Raw genomic sequence first — 18,430 nt, 5'->3', positions numbered from 1 at the left:
GCCTAGCCTTTTGATTCTTTCTGCTGATGAGAGGCTTGGTCACTGCAGAGTGCGCTTTCAGTCCGACTTCTTTTAAACGTGCCGAGACAGATCCTTACCCTGTTCATCGCTGAACTGGCAAGCAATTCCAGTTGCAGTGTTGAACCGATTCCCCATTGAGAGTCTCCGCATTATCCTGTCTTTTTGTGCATTTGTCTTACATGGATGACCAGCATTTGGGGGGGAGCTTAATGAATGTGTAATTGTAAAGCGGCAATATTCTCAACAGAAAAAAGAAACTCATAAATATGACAGAAGAAAAAAATATATATATATTTTCAGCTTAGTTAACAGCGAGTGCCTTGGTGTCCACGTCCATGTTGTCCTCCTCCCGAGTCAAGATATCCTTCAGATTTCCTTTGAGTATGTCTTGTGGCAGTATCACAACACTGTTACATGTGGGTGTTTTATTTTGTTGAGGGTTCAGTCTGAAGGGCAGTGTAGATGTGTGTGCTGGCCCAGATTATGCGCATAGGTGAAGATGCAACGACTGTGCTCCAGATAAATGAGGGTTAGTTCACTCCCTCAGTTACTCATTACCCTCTCAGCTTGAACTGATCGGCAGGCCCACAAACAATCTGCACCCCCAGAACTTGAAGATTCCTGCAGAATTACAACAGAAGTCATTCATGAAGCCCCTCTATTACCTATTGCCACTGTTGGCTCATTTGGTAAAGCTTTTAGCTATTTTTAAGAAATAAATATTCCAATATCCCAGTATTTATCCCAAATCAAACATGTATGACTTTCTTCTGTGGGGCAAACGAAACTGCATATAAATATTGGAGAATCTTCTCACAGCTATTTTCCATATAACTATTTTCAAATATAATTTTAGGATATTTTACCATGTTAAAATCAATTGCTCAGGTTTTTCCCCAAAAATCAATGCAGATTTTTGCTGGATCATAGCAAACATATGATCTTCACTTTATGTACATATTTGGACACACAAGCATTATTCTGTACATCCGTATCTGGCAGGTTTATTTTTCAGGAAATAAGTAAAATCCACAATTTCCACCCATTTGAGAGAAATGCCTTGCCCCGTTTTGTGATGCAGGTCGCCGATTGGTCAGTAGTCTCTAGAGGTTGTTAGGGTCTACTTTTCACTCACCTTGTTTGTCATCACAGGACAATTGAGAATGAAAAAGCAACACAACTGCAGATGGCGAGTGCTCATAGGATGGGGACGCAGAAAACTGCTGTCAGTCACTAGAGAGGATCAATGGACCCTCGTTGTGCTCGTTTTGATTGGCTGAGACAAACGGTGAGTAAGGAGATGGGATAAAGCTGCTTGAATTCACATAAACAGGAAGTGTTTCGTTTAACAGGGTTTGTGCTTATTTTTCCATTTGCGATAAGCAGTTTGATGCAGTATTTCAGACACCCATATTCACAGGTGAAGTATACAAGAACTGCTCAGTGATCATGGCAGTCATCAAGATACTTTAACTCTTCTGCTCTTCATATCCCTACCATTTTCCACTCCAAGACTGCTGGGAGAAACAGCCTGTGGGATGTACATTTAAACAATACAGCCACATTACAAAAGTAAAGGCAGTCTCTGTAACCCACTGAAGCTCATGAAAGAGCTCTGTTTCCTTTCTCTTACCACTTGCGCATGTGCTTCTTCAAGCAAACATCACAAAACACACTTCTATCTGGGTGAATATACAGCACACATACCAACACAGTCCATTCGGAAGAGCTGTCCGTTTTTTTTTGGGGGGGGGGGTGTGAAATTTGTAGCGTAGGCATGACTCAGCCACCCGTTGACTACCTTTCAGGCGCTCGCTTTGAAGAGAGGGGGTTTTATTTTACATGGGCACCATCTTCAGTTCAAATTAAGAGCGAGAGAGACAATTATTTAAACCCTTGAAGTCAGTCATTATGAACCCCCAGACAATGAATCACTATGTTGCTTTGAGGAATGGAGCAGGGTTTCATACATTTAGAGAGCTTGGCAGTTCTTGCGTCCTCTCCAAACAAGTTATTGTGATGCGATAAGTCGAAAATCATGAACACACGCACGCTGTCCCAGTTCTGTGGTGCTTTGATTGGTTGCTAGATTTTAAAGTTGGAGAGCCAGCAGCAGGATGGGGAGGAGCCACATTACCATGGCCAGGTGGGCTGCTGCAGGACTGGCGTCATAGGGATCAGGGGACGGGAGCGTGGAATCCCCCCACAGTCTGTCTCTCTCATTCATCTACAGAACAAAAAGAGCAAGTGAGAGCTTTAGATACATGATATGCTGTTGTTTGCATCTGTCTTCTTCACTTTGTTATTTCGTGTTTTACCGTTTTATCATATCATTTCCTTTCTGTGGTTGGTTCTATCTTTTACAGGTATCGCATCACAGACAGATACAGCACTAGATGGATGCATCTCTAATGGACCAGTGGTTGCTGGGTTCTGAAGCGTAAATGATAAAACAAGCAGCCACAAAAGTGTGTATAGTTACAAATACATGAACAGACTTCTCAACTTTTAAAAGGAAGGTAAAGATGCTTCCCATGTCTTTTGATAAAAGTCTCACCAAGGCTGCATTTAATAGAATAAAAAACATTTGTATGTTTAGTATGCGAGATATCATGTGAAATATCATTACAATTTAAAATAACTGATATCTATATCTTTTAAAATTTAATTTATTCCTATGAAGGCAACGCTGAATTTTTAGAATCATTACTCCAGTCGTCAGTGTCACATGATCCTTCAGAAATCATTCTAATATGCTGATTTTTATTCCACATATTTTTGTGGAAACTGATATTTTTCAGATTTTTTTTCAGGATTCTTTGATGAATAGAAAGTTCAAAAGAATATCATTTATATGAAACCGAAATCTTTTGTAACATTAAAAATGTTTTTACTTGCACTTTGCGGGGGAAAAAAAATTATTTTAGAAAATAATCATACTGATCCCAATAGTGTAGGTTATGTGACATGTAATGGAAGAGAAAAGAATGTGTGCCTGAATACAAATACAGGTTTAGTTGAGAGAACGATTGGCTTCTGATTGAAACCAATTGAGAACCACGGCATTAGAAAATAACAAAACAAAAAGCCAGTCTACAGTAAGGTGGTTTGCTGCTCTTAGCTGGTCTTCCAGTCTGGTCCAGACCATCTGACAAATCCCCAACCCCCCCCCTCTAAAACCACAAAACCAGACTAAAGTGGTAAGCTTGGTTAGGCAGGGAAACAGACAACAGTAATCATGTCGGCTGGTTTCTTTCAGCAGGGAGACTATAACACAAATCTATGGCTTTGTTCTGACAGACATGAAAAGCAATCTGGCAGGTTTATTTTTCAGGAAATAAGTAAAATCCACAATTTCCACCCATTTGAGAGAAATGCCTTGCCCCGTTTTGTGATGCAGGTCGCCGATTGGTCAGTAGTCTCTAGAGGTTGTTAGGGTCTACTTTTCACTCACCTTGTTTGTCATCACAGGACAATTGAGAATGAAAAAGCAACACAACTGCAGATGGCGAGTGCTCATAGGATGGGGACGCAGAAAACTGCTGTCAGTCACTAGAGAGGATCAATGGACCCTCGTTGTGCTCGTTTTGATTGGCTGAGACAAACGGTGAGTAAGGAGATGGGATAAAGCTGCTTGAATTCACATAAACAGGAAGTGTTTCGTTTAACAGGGTTTGTGCTTATTTTTCCATTTGCGATAAGCAGTTTGATGCAGTATTTCAGACACCCATATTCACAGGTGAAGTATACAAGAACTGCTCAGTGATCATGGCAGTCATCAAGATACTTTAACTCTTCTGCTCTTCATATCCCTACCATTTTCCACTCCAAGACTGCTGGGAGAAACAGCCTGTGGGATGTACATTTAAACAATACAGCCACATTACAAAAGTAAAGGCAGTCTCTGTAACCCACTGAAGCTCATGAAAGAGCTCTGTTTCCTTTCTCTTACCACTTGCGCATGTGCTTCTTCAAGCAAACATCACAAAACACACTTCTATCTGGGTGAATATACAGCACACATACCAACACAGTCCATTCGGAAGAGCTGTCCGTTTTTTTTTGGGGGGGGGGGTGTGAAATTTGTAGCGTAGGCATGACTCAGCCACCCGTTGACTACCTTTCAGGCGCTCGCTTTGAAGAGAGGGGGTTTTATTTTACATGGGCACCATCTTCAGTTCAAATTAAGAGCGAGAGAGACAATTATTTAAACCCTTGAAGTCAGTCATTATGAACCCCCAGACAATGAATCACTATGTTGCTTTGAGGAATGGAGCAGGGTTTCATACATTTAGAGAGCTTGGCAGTTCTTGCGTCCTCTCCAAACAAGTTATTGTGATGCGATAAGTCGAAAATCATGAACACACGCACGCTGTCCCAGTTCTGTGGTGCTTTGATTGGTTGCTAGATTTTAAAGTTGGAGAGCCAGCAGCAGGATGGGGAGGAGCCACATTACCATGGCCAGGTGGGCTGCTGCAGGACTGGCGTCATAGGGATCAGGGGACGGGAGCGTGGAATCCCCCCACAGTCTGTCTCTCTCATTCATCTACAGAACAAAAAGAGCAAGTGAGAGCTTTAGATACATGATATGCTGTTGTTTGCATCTGTCTTCTTCACTTTGTTATTTCGTGTTTTACCGTTTTATCATATCATTTCCTTTCTGTGGTTGGTTCTATCTTTTACAGGTATCGCATCACAGACAGATACAGCACTAGATGGATGCATCTCTAATGGACCAGTGGTTGCTGGGTTCTGAAGCGTAAATGATAAAACAAGCAGCCACAAAAGTGTGTATAGTTACAAATACATGAACAGACTTCTCAACTTTTAAAAGGAAGGTAAAGATGCTTCCCATGTCTTTTGATAAAAGTCTCACCAAGGCTGCATTTAATAGAATAAAAAACATTTGTATGTTTAGTATGCAAGATATCATGTGAAATATCATTACAATTTAAAATAACTGATATCTATATCTTTTAAAATGTAATGTATTCCTATGAAGGCAACGCTGAATTTTTAGAATCATTACTCCAGTCGTCAGTGTCACATGATCCTTCAGAAATCATTCTAATATGCTGATTTTTATTCCACATATTTTTGTGGAAACTGATATTTTTCAGATTTTTTTTCAGGATTCTTTGATGAATAGAAAGTTCAAAAGAATATAATTTATATGAAACCGAAATCTTTTGTAACATTAAAAATGTTTTTACTTGCACTTTGCGGGGGAAAAAAAATTTATTTTAGAAAATAATCATACTGATCCCAATAGTGTAGGTTATGTGACATGTAATGGAAGAGAAAAGAATGTGTGCCTGAATACAAATACAGGTTTAGTTGAGAGAACGATTGGCTTCTGATTGAAACCAATTGAGAACCACGGCATTAGAAAATAACAAAACAAAAAGCCAGTCTACAGTAAGGTGGTTTGCTGCTCTTAGCTGGTCTTCCAGTCTGGTCCAGACCATCTGACAAATCCCCAACCCCCCCCCTCTAAAACCACAAAACCAGACTAAAGTGGTAAGCTTGGTTAGGCAGGGAAACAGACAACAGTAATCATGTCGGCTGGTTTCTTTCAGCAGGGAGACTATAACACAAATCTATGGCTTTGTTCTGACAGACATGAAAAGCATATCTGACTCCAATCCATTTAGCTGTTTGCACTCTGAACAGCAAAAAAAAAATCCACTTTTTACAAAACCAAACCATATCCATATGTGATTTGAAATCCAATTAAAATAGCTTTTTTTTTCAAATGTGTTACAGTCTGGACAGTCAGAATGGATTTTAAGTGATTTTTGGGACACAATATGTATGCAGTGTCATACACAATGCAAATCTATGTTCGCTCACAAGAAAGCACTGACGTGAATGAATAGGGAACGTGAATGATCGGGTTTGACTGGTTTGAAATCTAGCAGGAACACAGCGAGTTAGATTTTCAAAAGGTCCTAGAACGTATACTGGCACTCAAACTGACTGGGATAAAGGCCTGTACCTGTGTGGGCATCTGTGGACGCAGGATGTTCTGCTCTGTCTCCATGCCAGAACCAATGGTGGTAGTGGTGGTCTCAGTGCTGGCAACTAAGATCTGCTTGGTGTTGGAGCCCGGAGCTTGGTTTGTCGCAGATTTCAGATCTGTGTCATTCCCAAAAGCCAGGATGGCATTCTCTGTTTGAAAGTAGGGGAGAGTCAGATTCAGATGAACACATCTGGAAGGCAGTCATGCCTCAGTTAGCTTTCTCTTTCAGACATGTCACTCTTTCAAAATGGGTTTGGATTTCGTCAACATGTTTTCTTACAATGACAACAACAAAACACACTCAGGGGAACCAAAGAGGACTGGCTTACAGTATATAGAAGTTATCCAGCTTAAATGTTGACAGAACAGCATTCAGGATCATAAACTCCATCATCTGATTCATGCTCTAAATATAGTTTGTTTCTATAGTAGAATATACATTCCTATATTACCAATCGGCTAATCCTGCCTTCCAGAAATATAAAAAAAACACTTGTATTTCTTAACAGCTTGGCATTCGTCCTTATTTCTTTGCCCATGTCTTCCATTTTCTTTCTTATCTTTCATTTTCGTTCAGTGTGTTTTCCCTTGGGAAAGATTGAATGCGTAAAATGGAGTGTGTACTTGAGTGTGCCTCTGTGCATGTGGGTTTGAAAGACGTTTGATTACCTCCTGTATCTTGGTGTTTAAAACAAATCTTACTTGTACTAAAACATCTGTGTGTATTTATTTTGAATTAATCTTTACAGTCACCTGTGTACTGGCAAAATTACCTCCGATATTAAAACTAAATACAGATTTCCAATCACACTCTACTTAATTTTCCACTTTTTATTGGCTATATGTAGACTTATAGTGACAGGCCATATGAATGATAATAATCTGAACTGATTAATTTCCATTTGTCTAGTAGGCCACTTGTCTGAAATTACCATGGCGTGAAAGTCGCCTCAATTAAGACAGCTGTGAGGACGCCACTGGATATGACTCCATATCAGAGTCTGATATTCTTTTCTGGTGCTGAGGAAAATGTTTTGTGGGGGAAAAAAGAAGATTAGATTTATGAATGGTGAACAGTGGCGTGGTTGAGTGATTTTTCTTTCTTAATTGAAACACTAATTGCTTAATCTTTGTGATCTTACAGGGAAGATGAAGCTAGAGAGAGAGAGAGAGTGACTTCCACAGAATACTTTACTGTACAATGTAATAGTGCCTTTTTAATATCATTAGTACAGTGTTATAAATATTTATAATCGATATTGCAGCTCTGTACCATGAGCATCTTCTCTGTTCAGTGTCATTTTAGCATTATTTATATACTATTATATTATTTCTTAATAATTTGAATTCGCTTTATTTTTATATTTTGAGATACCCAAGACCCTCAGAAAGAATAGAGAGGGATGGTGGAAACTGGACGCTGCAGTTTTGTAAATGCCGGAAATACCCTTGAGGAGCACGATCACACTGAAGCGCTTCTGGATCAGAGCTAGAGCTAATCTCCAAGATCTCAGTGGTCAAATGCAGCACCACCTCACCTGTGAAACAGATGTGTTTACATGGTTTGTTTGTTATTAGTGGCTCAGAGATGCAGCGGGGCATGAGCAGAACACACCACTGAAGATATCCTGTGCTCCTGATGACTGTTAATGCCTCATTACCGACAGGCATTGAAACTTCATAACGTTACATCAAGAGTTTTCTCTCAGCTCTGCTGAATGCACAATAATAGTGCTGACTGTGAAGAACAGGGATGCAGATACATCTCTCTACTGACTCTTGTGTTGCATCACCTCTATTTTCTATCAGTTGGAGTATATGAGTGTGGAACAGTCCCTGCTATAAGTCACACATAAAACAAACATATATTATAGCATTATAAGCATTTACTATAAACACCAAGCCTAAACATTTATTTAAAATGTAAACTGAAACTACCAGTGTGTGGGAAATGCACTACACTCTCAAAAATAAAGGTTCTTCATTGGCATCTCTGGTTTCATAAGAACCTTTAACATCAATGGAACCTTTCAATTAGACAAAATGTTATTTTTCTTTCTTTTATTTTTCACTACTAGGAAAAAATTTTCTTCATATTATTAAAAATTTCTGCACTAAGAAATAAAAGTCTTTTAAAACCTTTCCAGAACAGTTTTCTATGTCAGACCTCGGACAGTCTTCATACTGTAAGTGTAGGTTTTGGGACAGGCTCAGTATTGTTTTTACAGTTGTTGTTAGTGTGTGTCATGGGTCAAAGAACATCCAGGTCAAAGGACAATGCCAAGGTAGTGGATGTGTGGAAATGCTACTTCACAAGCTCCTTTTCCAGGAAATGATGAAACGGGCTATATGCCACTGCATGTTGTTTCTGTGCCTCCCTCTCATTTCCCCCTCCAAGAACAAAAGGGAATCTCCAGCAATGATCGTAATGTTTATTTGTGATATAGGACAGAGGAGAGGTTTTTACTCACTCAAGCAATTGTTGTCATGGAAATGGCCAAGGAAGTGGTTGCACTGATCTCGGAAATTCCCACTAGCCGCACAAGAGCACCATGCTCCCACATTGGATGTAGAGTTATCTAGGTAGTTTGGAGTGATAATGCTACCTACAGGGAGAGAGAATGAGCGAAAGAGAGAGTGAGACAGAAATAACACAGAACAGAACATCAGTTGCAAAACAGAAAGCCAAATGCAGTTTAAGTCTACCGGTATCCCAAAATGCAGCATCCATCTGTCATATCTGAGTCCTACATTATGGGAAATATTTTCTCAGTACTTGTGACCAACACTCTTCCACCTTCCATCAGCCCAAAGACACTTTCACCTTTTTGAAGTTAAAATTTTTGTTGCATTTTAACGCATTCACATTGTGGTATTCTATAAGCCCTCGGCTAAAACGGATATGAAAAGCTCTGTCAATCTTTATTTTGTGTGTGGGTTACATAAGTGGGCTGGAACATTGATTGCAGTGGATATAGGTTCGTAGCTCTTAGAGATTCGCTGCTAGCTCTTTTCCACTGTGTGAGTGAATGAGTGTTGAAGGCATCAGCAGAAATCGGGAAAAGTGGAGGTGCTGCACTCTAGAACTCTATAGTCTGATAGGGACCCGTTTAAACACATTGATTTCTTTTGTCCCAGAACACAAAAGTGCAACATCTTCACAACCGCTCTTGGAAAATACTGTGGTAATGACCAACAGTCAGGGCAGAGTGCTTGGTCTCTCTTTGTCTTTGCTATCTCTGTTTTGCCATCTCTGACTTGTATATTTTTTAATGTCATAAACTCTTCTGTAGTTATCTTTAACAGCAGATCTCATTCACAATTCCATCAAACATTTGTCATTATTGACATCAATCATGAAGCATCTACCCCACGTCCTTACACACCTTATTGAATAATATGTGAAAAAGATTTGAAAGCTACAGTGCAGGGGAAGACTTTCAGGGTGCTGTCACTCTAATGTTTTTGGCCGAGTCCATTTGTAATCTGAGTTCAGTTTGTTTCCGGGACTAACAACAAAAGTGAGCCTCTAACGGATGACATAAAATTTGCGTCACTGCACGTTCCTGGTCACATTTATTATAGTGAAATGTGTCTCATAGCTGCTCGTCTCCAAATAAATTGCCTTCGGAAAGCAGCCCACATTGTTTATACTGCATCTTTTACAATACCTCCACAGACAAATGCTGTGAAGTACTAAAACAAAAGTTTTAGTAGAAGCTGGAATCTTCTCAACCAGAATCATTGCTTGTTTATAGTGATCAACTGCCACTTGTAGTTATGATGGTACTTAAGTTAATGACACAAATTTACTGCAGAGATCAGACCCAAAAGTACTTGGGTTCGTACAGAGCCGCAGAACCAAATAACAGCTTAAAGCAGTGGTGTCCAAACCTGCTCCTGGAGGGCCAGCGTCCTGCAGAGTTTAGATCCAAACCTAAATAAACACATCTGAACCAGCTAATCAAGATATTTTGGACCTCTACTAGAAACATGGGGTGTGTTCCATTTCGCTTTTTGACAAATTTCTACTTTGTCAAGTGGAGGAGGAAGTTTATATGGACAGACCCTTGACCCCTTTGATAGACGGAGTGAGTCAACTCATATGTATCCTTCAGGCAGTTCAATATGCCACAAAGCAACACGATTGTGATGTCACAGCAGATGGTGTTTAATTTTCCCCACCCCTCACAACTCTAATGTATGATATACTGTATATGAATTATTTTGAGATTTAATCGTAAAATACTTGCTTCCTAGGACATTCCAGTTTAACCCATTGCAAGGGTTCCGCCAGTAGTAGGCACTTGAGAAATATAAACAATGACATCCATCCGAGTCAGCAAGATGGAGGGACGTTAGCAAGGGAAGGACATAAAAAAAGTGAAGTGAAATGCTGTATTTCACTATGAGACAGGTGTGTTGGAGCCGACTGGAGCTAAACTCTGCAAGACATTGACCTTCCAGGAGCAGAAATGGACACCCCTGACTTAAAAGCTTAGATAATTTAGACACCACTGACTGTCATCGTATGGACAAAAACAATTGAAGCATTCTTGAAAATATCTTCTTTTGTGTTCTGCAGAAGTCATACATGTTTGTAATGAGGATTGTAATTGTAGTATATGCATCACATGCATTGTTGATAAAGTCTAATATAAACCCCCAAAAGCTTGTGTCACGGTGGTCTTCTCTTCTTAGAATTCTAACTGTCGGTGGATAAGATTGTAATGCCAAGCCCGATAAGATTGTAATGGCCATAATTCTAATCTACCTGACTGGTGTATGTGATAAGCCAGGGTGGACTACGTTGCCCAGAGTTCTCACCTATCAGGCCGGTGTACGCAACAAGGCAGGCTCCGTAATTTTCTTGCTGGCAGCCGCTGGCAGTAAGCTCGGAGGGTTGGCAGTCGTGCTGGAACTGAGCCCAGCGAGACCTGAGGGAACCACAACAGCACATCCATCATCCAGCCAGTCAGCAAACCCTCAGAAACATGCATTCCCACAAACACTTTCCTCTATGCTACATTTCATTATGTGTGTGGAAGGGGCTACATACTCTGTTCTGTTTTGTCTTCTTCTGTTCTGTTTAGAAAGCTTTACACCAACACACTCCACTCCATTCTCAGTCATTTTCTCTTTTTTTCAATCCCCCCCTACATATACTCTGCACAGTCCTGATTCATTCGTTTTGCTCTCATTTTAATCAGAGACATGACTGCATTTCAGAATTCTGGAGAACTGCCAGATACTCAGCAGACGGAAACTCAGCCGACAGCGACCATTTACATGCAGGACACATTCTGCCAGTCCTCTGGTGACCAATCAATCATGTAACCAGGTCAGTCTCAGAGGAATTACCCACATTCCCTGCTGATTTCTTATGCTAACTGGCTGTTGTGGCCGTAAGTGATCTCCTCTTGTGTAATGTGTTGTGTCAGCAGACTGTTTGCTTGCCGTGTGTAAGCGTGATGGTTGATCGATGGCAGAGACCGATGAAGGCCTTTGGGTTTGTTTAAATTTTTTTTTAGAAAGGAACAAAATGACTTTGTGCACCTTTGTATATTGCTCCCTATAGAGCACAGACCTTCAATCTTCAGGCCCTTCAAAAGAGCTTGATTGTATTTATAGCAGTCGTTTTCACACAATACCCACTTGCACACATAGTCTGCCTCACAAACTCGAAGTTGTGCCAGGCAATTGGGTTTTTCCCTTTCTTCATACGAGCACGCAGGCACAATGGTCTGGCGCCGTCGTTCTGAGCATGCCGTGTCGGAGCACGGACAGAAGAGCAGCTCGTGCGTGTAGTCAGGCGGCACACGGTCAAAGAACTTCCTCAGTGCTTTGCTGCAGCGTGCTCTGTTGCAGGGCCCGGCTCGCGCTGATGGGGCGATGCACGCCGACACATACTCCGTACGTAGTTTCTGACACGTCTCATCGACATTACAAGCCTTGGCAGCATCCAAACAACGGTTCACTGTTGTCATGCCCACCTCAGACTCTGAAAGGAAGGAGAGAGAAGCAGGCTTGTGATTTCAGGGTGTAAAGAGATTAGCGTGTTAGTTACACTTGCCTACTTTGGAGTACAAACAAAAAGGTAGTTGGAGTGGCTGCAGTCGCTGTCCAGTGCTGAAACAGACGCCTGTATTCAAGATACCACAGAATACCAAACCACAACTGCCAAATGTATTATTATTTACCAAGCAACATAACATTCTTTGTACCCGAAGCCAAAATAATGCAATGCACCAACCCCATCTCATAAGAAAATGTAACTATTTTGCGAGATCTATCTCCTTTTCTTCTTTATTTCCATTCTTCCCTCCTTCCTCCCATGCTTCTTTCCTTCCTTTATTTGTTTCCTTCTATCCTTTCCTGCTTTCATACTTTATTTGCTTGATTCTTTCCTTTGCTTAATTTTCTTCGCTGCCTTCCTTTCTTTCTTCATTTCCAACTTTCTTGTTTCTTCCTTCTATTCCTCCCCTTTCTTTACTTTCTATCCTTCCATCTCTCATCCTGTGCCTCTTTTCGTTCACTACTGCTTCTTTCTTTGCTTCCTTCCTTGGCTTTCTTTGCCTCAGTCCTTTGCTGCCTTTCTTTTTATTTCACTTACTCCCTTTGTTTTCCTGTTTATTTGCTTCCTTCATTTTTTTCTTACTTGCTTCCTTTCTTTTTGACTTTATTCTTTCTCAAATGTATTTTCCCCTTCTTTTCCATTTCCTAAACCTATAGCCATCAATGGGGCATAAGCAAATTGTCCCTCCCTTCCTTTCTTTCTTGCTTTCTTTCTTTGCTTCAGTACTTAGCTTCTTTTCTTCGTTTCCTTTTTCCCTGTCTTTCTTTGCTTCCTTCCTTGTTTTTCTTTTCTTCTTTCTTTTCCCCCTCTATTCCATTTCCTTAACTTAACCGTCAATGGGGCATAAGCAAATAGTTTGAAAACGTACAAATGAGATTGTACTAATTAGCCACTAATTTGTTTAAAATGCGAAATAGTTACAAATCGCCATGAGAGTGTATTAAATCACTTACAAAAGCCTTCCAATTTAATAACTAATGTCTTTTATATTGCCTAATCAATAGGCCAAGGGAAGATATACATTTTGTCCCAGACTCTGTGAACTTTCGCAACCGCCTTGTCCAGCTGTCAGAGCGGCATGTGTTTTGGAGGTGGGCTCTTGCTCATTGTTCTAATGAGGGTTGAGGTTCATACAGAACGTCTCTTTCTCTCATGTCCTAACGAAGGTTTGAGTTGGTCTGCTCTAAGAGGATGTGAGTCTGGGTGGCCTGTGTGTGCTGCTAATGAGTAGAGCATGAGTGAGAATGAAAGTTGAATGAGTCTGGTTTTTATCACAGAGCAGGTCCCAACTGAGACTGGCTTCTGCTGTTGCTGCTTCATTTTTCATATCAGACTAATGTGGGCCGCAGAGAGCCTGCCAGCATTTCACTGCCATAGAGCTCGCTTTCTCTCTCTCTCTCTCTCTCTCTCTCTCTCTCTCTCTCTTTCTCGCTCTCTCTTCCCCCATGAGCCGTGGACTTTTTTAACCACTGCCCTCTTCACTGTCATCTTTTTCTTCTTCTTGACCTCTATATCAACATGTCCTATTTATCTTTTCCATCAATCCATCCATTGTTCTTTGCTTCATTTCTTCAGTTTGTTTTCTTCCTCCTCCTGTTTCCTTTTTCTTTTCTTCCTTAATTTATTCTTTCTTTACTTTCTTTCCCCCTTCATTTCTTCATTTCTCCTTAGTTCCTTTTTTTCTTCCATTATTTCTTATTTCCCTTCTTTCTTTTCACCTTTTTAATTAAATCTTTCCATCCCTCATCCTTCCCTTCCTTCCTTCTATGGCTTGTTCGCTTTTTCTTCCCTTCCTTCCTTTATTCTTTTATTTCTTACTTTACTTTCTATTGTTTCCTTCCTTCATTTGCTTGCTTCCTTTTCTTCATTCCTTTTTTCCACTAATTTCTTTTCCCCTTATTTATTTCCATCCATCTGTCCCTCTGATCATGCTTTGTTGTTTCCTTCCTTCCTTTGCTTTCTTTTTTTCCTTCTTTGCTTCCTTTCTTTGCTTGCTTGCTTCCTTCCTTCGCTTCCCTTCCAACTTCCTTCGCTTGTCCTTCCTTTGTTCCTTTTTTCCTTGTTTCCTTCCTGTCTGTGAATGTTTTTTTTCCTTTCTTGTTCTTCCTTCCTTTCTTCTTTCCTCCTTCTTTTCACTGATAAAATTATTTTGTGGTGAAGTAAATACTACGGAAAAACAAAATGTAATTTCTACATTAAATAATTTAGTTCAGGCAATAATTTAAAAAAAGAGAGTAAATTCTATATTAGTACTCAATTTAAGCATGTAGAAATGAAAGTTTGAACTTATAAGTATATTTTACTTGGAATTGTTTGTTTACAAGGATTCTTTAAGTAAATATCAGAGTTATGATCCCATTGTTCCCATCATGCGCTCGGGCATGAATAATTAATTCACTGTTTTCTAGTTCTATTGACACTATTTTATGGTTGCTTTTGTTGTTAGGTTTAGTAACTTGCTGTTTTGTGACATTTGGAGTTAATTTTCTACTCAAAATAACCCATTCATACTCAAACACTATATCCACTGATTGTTGATTGTGTTCATTTCATTAATAACTATATTGAGTAAACACATTATCTTAAAAAGGATAACAAGCCATCTACTTGCTTGCTTACTATGCTACATTGTTTGAAAAAGTTTACAAACCATGACTGAGTGAAATGTACTTGAGTATTGCAGAGTAAACTTAAAATAATTAAGTAGAAATTACTCATCAAACTCTTACTGGCTACGTTAAATTTACGTATTTCCTTCGCTAATTTTACATAACTTAGTTAAGTAGATTCTACTTTATTCCATACTTAAATTTTACTTTAAAAAATATGTGTGCAAAAACTTGCAAAAGAAAAATTAAGTAAATTTTACTTGTTTTTTTTCAGTGTTCCACATCTTACTTTCATTCTTCTGTTCCTTCTTCCATGCTTGTTTGTCTTAATTTCATTATTTTTCTTTGCTGTTGTTCATTCATTCTTTCTTTCTTTCTTTCTTTCTTTCATTCTGCTCAAAATCTGTTTCAGCGAGGTTACTTTCTCATACATCATTAAGGGATTTTGCAAGCTTGTGATCAATACTCAGCCAATATTCTGGACCCTGGTGCTCATTATATTGCTGTATACAGAGATTCTAGATGTAAATACATCTAACAAGTTTGTTAGGACCAATCAAACTATTATTACAGGCCTCATGAATAGATTTCTAAAATGAAATATGTACTGTATCTTTCAATGAAAATCTGTATTTTTCAAGGTTAATATACAGTAATTTATCCAGTAAAATACATTGAAAGCCTTATGCCATATGAATGAACAAACACACAGAGGAAAAAAAAAAAGAACAAAAGTACCTGTTTGGATAAGTGTGCCTTTTAATTAGAGTCTGTAATACTGACAGAATAGCCTGCAACAAGGTCAATATAATGTTAAGAATATATTTATCAATTATATAATGTATATATTTAATATAATATCTAAGAAATTCTATAATTAACACATTTTTCCTAGTTTCTGTCTTTTTACTATTATTATTTCTGTGTATCTCTCCCCCTTCTCTCTACCCTCCCCTTTCTAATTTTGACACTTTTGTTTGATCTTTGTTGTCTCTACCGAGCCAGCTTGTTAAACGCTCGCAGTGTTTGAGAGTAGAGAGCAGCCATCATTAAAAGTCACGCTTGAATGACCGACATTACTTTCATTACTTTGAGGAAATCGTTCTCTGTCCTATCCCCAAGAGTTTAAATGTTATTTTATGTGCGTCTGCTTGGACTCAAGTGTGTCTATGAGTCTGTGTGCGCACAAGAGAGATGATGAGTAAATGGATCATTATGTGCTGCCCTCGGGGTTCATAAAATTCAGCTCATGCCTTAAGCACCCCATAAACTATAAGGCTGACAAACTGAGAGTTTTAGTCTTGTGGCTCCTCCAAAAATAAGTTTCTAAACTTGGTACAGTGCTATTTTGAGTGAATGTAATGAGATGGGAGAGAGATGAGAAAGTGATGAGCGAAAAGCCTTGATTAGAAAATGAAATTCTGAGATAAATCATCTTACTGTTTAGTCTTTGTTAGGTCCGTCTGAGAGTCTTTGGCCCACAACGAAATGTTTGTTCTGCTCCTGACAGGCCCCTGATGCATGCCTCATTTTGTAGGAAATGCAGTTTATCATCAACGGTGCAGATGAACCCAACCATGTTATATCCAAGTACATTAAACAAAGCGCTCATGTTTTGCTGTTGTAAGCTATTAAGCTCTGCCCTGTTAATAACTCTTCACTGCTAATGCTTGGCATAGAAGTGACAAAACACATCGTGATCAGTTCCAAATATCAATTCCAACACCATAGTACATAATCGGCATAGTGTGTCTGTGCAAATCACTGACCTGCAGCGATGGAGGCCAGGCGAACATAATCAAAGCCCCGCTCGACAGGCTCATAGGGGTAATTCTCCACCAGGCTCAGCCCTGTAAACGCACACACAAACAGGTTTTTTTGTGGCCATGGTAACGGAGTAATTTTTATAATTTTTTTTGTATGCATGTATGTATCAGTGAATTAATGAGAGTGTCACAGGTAAAAGTTCAGTTTGCAGTAATGCTTCTATAATTCTAAGCTGGTTAGCATATTAAAACGCAGCGTCTAATTAGCATCTATTGAAGTGGTTTCCGGGGACTGCGTGGGTGTGGGTATTAGAACTTGTAATTGCATCATTGCGTGAGCGAGTGCTTCGTATGTGACAAAGAAAAATTATGAATATGAATTTGCTCACCGTGCAGCACGGACTGCTTGAGGCTCCAGTAGATGCTAAGACAGTTTTTCTCTCTCTTCATACCCCGTTTGCACTGGCATCGGTGCAGGGGGCTGGACAGCAGGGCCGTCACTGCGTTCTCACAGTGGTTGCGCGCACCCGGTCCCAGCTTCACGCTTCCGCCGCCTGCGACACACTGCCGCAGCGTTCTCAAGCGTGGGCTGCACGCCTCATCGCTGGAGCACGAATCCCCCGCAGTCAGACAGTCCCACCGGCCCCCGGACACCAGCCGTGACACCCCTGCACAGATCGTTTACAGAACATACAGATCTGTCAGTACACTACAATGTTAGTTGCATGTATGCATTGAAGAGTTCACCCGAAAATAAAATGTCTTTACTTCTTTACTCTCAAATTGTTCCAACCCTGTCTGAGTGTTTTTCTTCTGCTGAACACAAAAGATATTTTGATGAATGTTAGTAACCAAATAGTAGACGGTAGTTGTTGACTTCAGCAGTATGGAAGTCAACAACTAATGGCTACCATCAAGTGGTGGGTTACCAACATTCTTCAAAATATCTTCTTTTTGTGACCAATAGAAGAAAGAAACTCAGACAGGTTTGGAACAAGTGGAGGGTAAGTAAATGACAACAGAATTTTCACTTTTGGGTGAACTATTCCTTTAACTGACATTATTATAGAGCTTTTTTTAATGTTTGATTCTAATTGGTCAGTCGTAACATTCTGAGGTCTGTTATTCCTTGATTATGACTGTCATTAGTAATGCTCCTTCTTGTTTCATGCTAACACAACTGGTTCCATCTTTTGTCTTACTTATGGACTGCATTGAAAATCTGTATTAATAGAACTGTAATACTGTTGTAGTGTTCATCTTTTTGCCAGGATGACGGTTTTGTACATTGTAGTGAATAACAGGGGTTTATTCTGCGATAACAACTGGTTTTACATTATCCCTTACTCAACTAACAATAAGCATTACATTTGTTACAGTATTTATAAATATTGGTTAACAACTGTTCATTGTTAATTCATGTTAGCTCAAGTCTATTTAATATTGATGCTTTTGATTGTATTTGTAAATTAGTAAATTAACATTACGATTATTAAATGCTAAATAAGTATTTTTTATTGTTAGTTCATATAACCTACTGTAAACAAATGTAAAGTGTTACTGATCTACCATTTATAATAAACTGCATAACATCCAACATTTATTTGTTGTAAACAAAAAGTAATATTAGGACTTCTGCATGTGGGTGACTAAAGGAATCATTTAAATGGCTTAACATATGTCAACCCCATCCACTTTCCCAGCTTTTTCACGGTCACTTGTTTTCAGGGTGTCAGCAAGCAGCAATGTGTGGAGGAATGAATGACAAACAACCTGAGCACCAGAGTTGTTCATCAATGTACAATGCTTGAACTACCACATAGAGCTCGTAGTGTTTGATATATGCAGTAAATATTTTCTATCGCTGTTTACATAATTAAATCTTAAATATCATGATCTCAGCATTGTTTAAACGAGCTGAATGCAATAATGGTCT

The 18,430-nt window shown here is 39.4% G+C and overlaps 1 protein-coding gene across 1 annotated transcript; it reads right to left on the bottom strand.

Annotated features, from left to right (window-relative positions):
• Positions 1 to 4,095: 4,095 nt before the first annotated feature.
• Positions 4,096 to 17,162, bottom strand: gfra4a (GDNF family receptor alpha 4a; the record flags this gene model as incomplete). The annotated part of the gene is made up of 7 exons (XM_016254609.1): positions 4,096 to 4,567; positions 6,020 to 6,192; positions 8,515 to 8,649; positions 10,871 to 10,980; positions 11,699 to 12,044; positions 16,498 to 16,578; positions 16,884 to 17,162. Coding segments are annotated over 7 exons (1,259 nt in total), but the record flags the coding sequence as incomplete, so codon positions are not given.
• Positions 17,163 to 18,430: the final 1,268 nt, after the last annotated feature.

Source organism: Sinocyclocheilus grahami, unplaced genomic scaffold, assembly GCF_001515645.1.
Source record: "Sinocyclocheilus grahami isolate Dianchi unplaced genomic scaffold, SAMN03320097.WGS_v1.1 scaffold1267.1, whole genome shotgun sequence".
In the NCBI taxonomy this organism is placed as follows: Eukaryota; Metazoa; Chordata; class Actinopteri; order Cypriniformes; family Cyprinidae; genus Sinocyclocheilus; species Sinocyclocheilus grahami.
This window is presented reverse-complemented; position numbering and strand designations above follow the sequence as displayed.